Raw genomic sequence first — 2,365 nt, 5'->3', positions numbered from 1 at the left:
CTGACATGTATTCTTCTGTCCTAGGAGAGTTCACTGGCCACCTGCTCGGTGATAGGGGGTACCCATGTCTACCCTATTTGCTCACCCCTTACCCTGACCCTGAACCGGGCCCACAGCAGCGTTATAATCTGGCCCATTGCAGGACACGGGCCAGAGTTGAGATGACCATCGGAATGCTCAAGGCCCGGTTCCAGTGCCTTCGTGGACTCAGAGTCACCCCAGAAAGGGCATGTGACATCATTGTGGCATGTGTGATCCTACACAACATTGCCACGATTAGAGGTGAACAGTGTCCAGCTGAACCAGACGACAGTAGTGATCCACATGATGAACATCCTGACCCACCCACGAACGTACAGGATGGGCGAGCAGTCAGAGACACCATATGCCACAACCATTTCCTGTGACCCGGCAACCCAACATGTCACGAGACAAATACACAGATACTGTGGTCAACTTGTTTTATTGCTCACCCTGTATGTCCTGTGCACAATGAATAAATGCGAATATTAGTATGTTGTACGAACACTGACATGATTCGTCCATCTATGATCACTCCACCCACCCTTAACTGTTGTTCCAGCAGTACAATCTCCAGCTTCGACTTCTGGATCTGCAGCTGGAGGTGCACCATTTCCATATCACACTTCCTTATCCTCCTGGCCAGATATGTTCTATACAGCTGCTTCACAGGGAGCTATTGCAACAAAGGACATAGCATTGGCATCCATAGTACATGCCTACTTAGGTTGGTTGTGAATGTGTGCTGGACAACCCACTGCGGAAAGCTTCGTTGTAGGAGTGGCTGGACCCTCTTCCTCCTCATTTGCAGCATCACTCTGCCGGGGACATAGTAGGTCCATGGTGTCATCATAGTGCCACATTGTAGTCAGTTGTTATATTTTCCACTGTACACTGTATACCTCATAGTGTGGCACTGATGCGGCCTCCTCTGTAGCAGCTGTCACTGTGTCGTCATCATGTGCCTGTGGTGGAGACATTTAACAACATTGCTGTTCCACTGTTGACACATGTAGTCTGTGGAGTATTACGAGTACTCACAACTGCATGTCGGTCTGGCTCAACAGGGGGCTGCACCAGATGCAGTACACCATCACCGTCAACTGGGGGAATATGGGGTTCATACAGGTCACTCATGACTTATGTGGGCGCAAATGGCAATTACCAGACATACCAATCACCATACACCTCATTGTCAGTATGCTCTCGGAGACAACCGACACTGAGGGAAGGCAAAATCAGTAGGTGTCAGGGTGGGAACGCCTTTATGAGCTCTATGTTGCATTGAGGTATATGTTCATATGTTACACTCATTGGGGAGGGTACGGAATGTACTACTCGCTCTGTCTCTGGGAACAGGGAGCTCACCCTGTGGGGGGTTAACACACACACACACGTATGCAAAATTAACGGACACCGCTATGCACATAATAAAGACGTACCACTGCAGCTCGGTGTGTGTGAGTCTCTCCCTGGGCCCTCACCCGTGCAGCACGTTAACAGTTCCCAAGTGTCTCAGTGTTGTCTATTCACCTAACTGTTTGATGACTGTCATTCTCTGTCAGTAGGACAGTAACTGCACTGCGACATAGTTCATTTTGGTCATGGTGACTGTGCAGAATGGATGTGTGCACGCCATGTATTGTTTTGGATTTACCCCTTATGTAGGCACTTGTGTCTTGCGGGGTTATTGACTCAGAGGATGTCCCCGCAGAGATGCCTTCAGCCACAGGGCGCCCACTGTTTTGGCTGAGGGCCAACTGCTCAGCCTCTGTGAGTGGTGGTGGTGGAGGACCCCCACCTGTTTTCCGGGCCTCCGCTTTTTTTCTGTTGGCTGTGACAGCACACATTTGAGCATACAGAGTAAGCAAGTATGTACTTGTAATGTGCTCAGATAGTTTCAATAAGTGCTCACAGAGGGGAAATTACTGTGGCCTCTAACTGCAATTGATCTACATAGGACACACAGACCAAGCACTATGGCTCATGATACAATTACACCTCACCTGTTTGGACTATATTTTTATATTTCATTTTTACTTGCTGCCAGGTACGTTTGGGGCCTGTTGGGTTGCACCTGCGCTCACATCACATCACATATTAATATGTAGCACAGGACAAATGGGGTAACATATAATGACATAACGTGTTAAATGGGTGGGAATCCCTAGATCAATGTTTACATTACCACTCACGCATTGACTCTGTCGGCTATGTTTTGCCATGCATGCTCCCTTTCAGATCCACACAAAATCTCTAAAGTAAGTTATCCATTTTTTGCCTTACGCACAGTGCCCTGTCCTATACAACATATAATTCCATCATAGATTACATAGAGTACATA

The 2,365-nt window shown here is 47.9% G+C and overlaps 1 protein-coding gene across 1 annotated transcript; it reads right to left on the bottom strand.

The window, feature by feature from the left end:
- Window positions 1–341: 341 nt before the first annotated feature.
- LOC146705596 (uncharacterized) lies at window positions 342–2,005 on the bottom strand. The gene is made up of 5 exons (XM_085463328.1): window positions 1,679–2,005; window positions 1,063–1,124; window positions 924–986; window positions 780–839; window positions 342–697 (listed from the first exon to the last, which is right to left on the bottom strand). Exons 1-5 carry the CDS (start codon window positions 1,869–1,871, stop codon window positions 470–472), a joined length of 606 nt encoding a protein of 201 aa, XP_085319454.1. The 5' UTR covers window positions 1,872–2,005; the 3' UTR covers window positions 342–469.
- Between the last annotated feature and the right edge of the window lie 360 nt (window positions 2,006–2,365).

Source organism: Copadichromis virginalis, linkage group LG7 (assembly GCF_057382275.1).
Source record: "Copadichromis virginalis isolate Kocher_CV1m ecotype Utaka linkage group LG7, C_Virginalis_male_GT1.1, whole genome shotgun sequence".
Lineage (NCBI taxonomy): Eukaryota > Metazoa > Chordata > Actinopteri > Cichliformes > Cichlidae > Copadichromis > Copadichromis virginalis.
The sequence above is the reverse complement of the archived record's forward strand: the minus strand, read 5'-3'. Positions and strand labels throughout refer to the sequence as shown.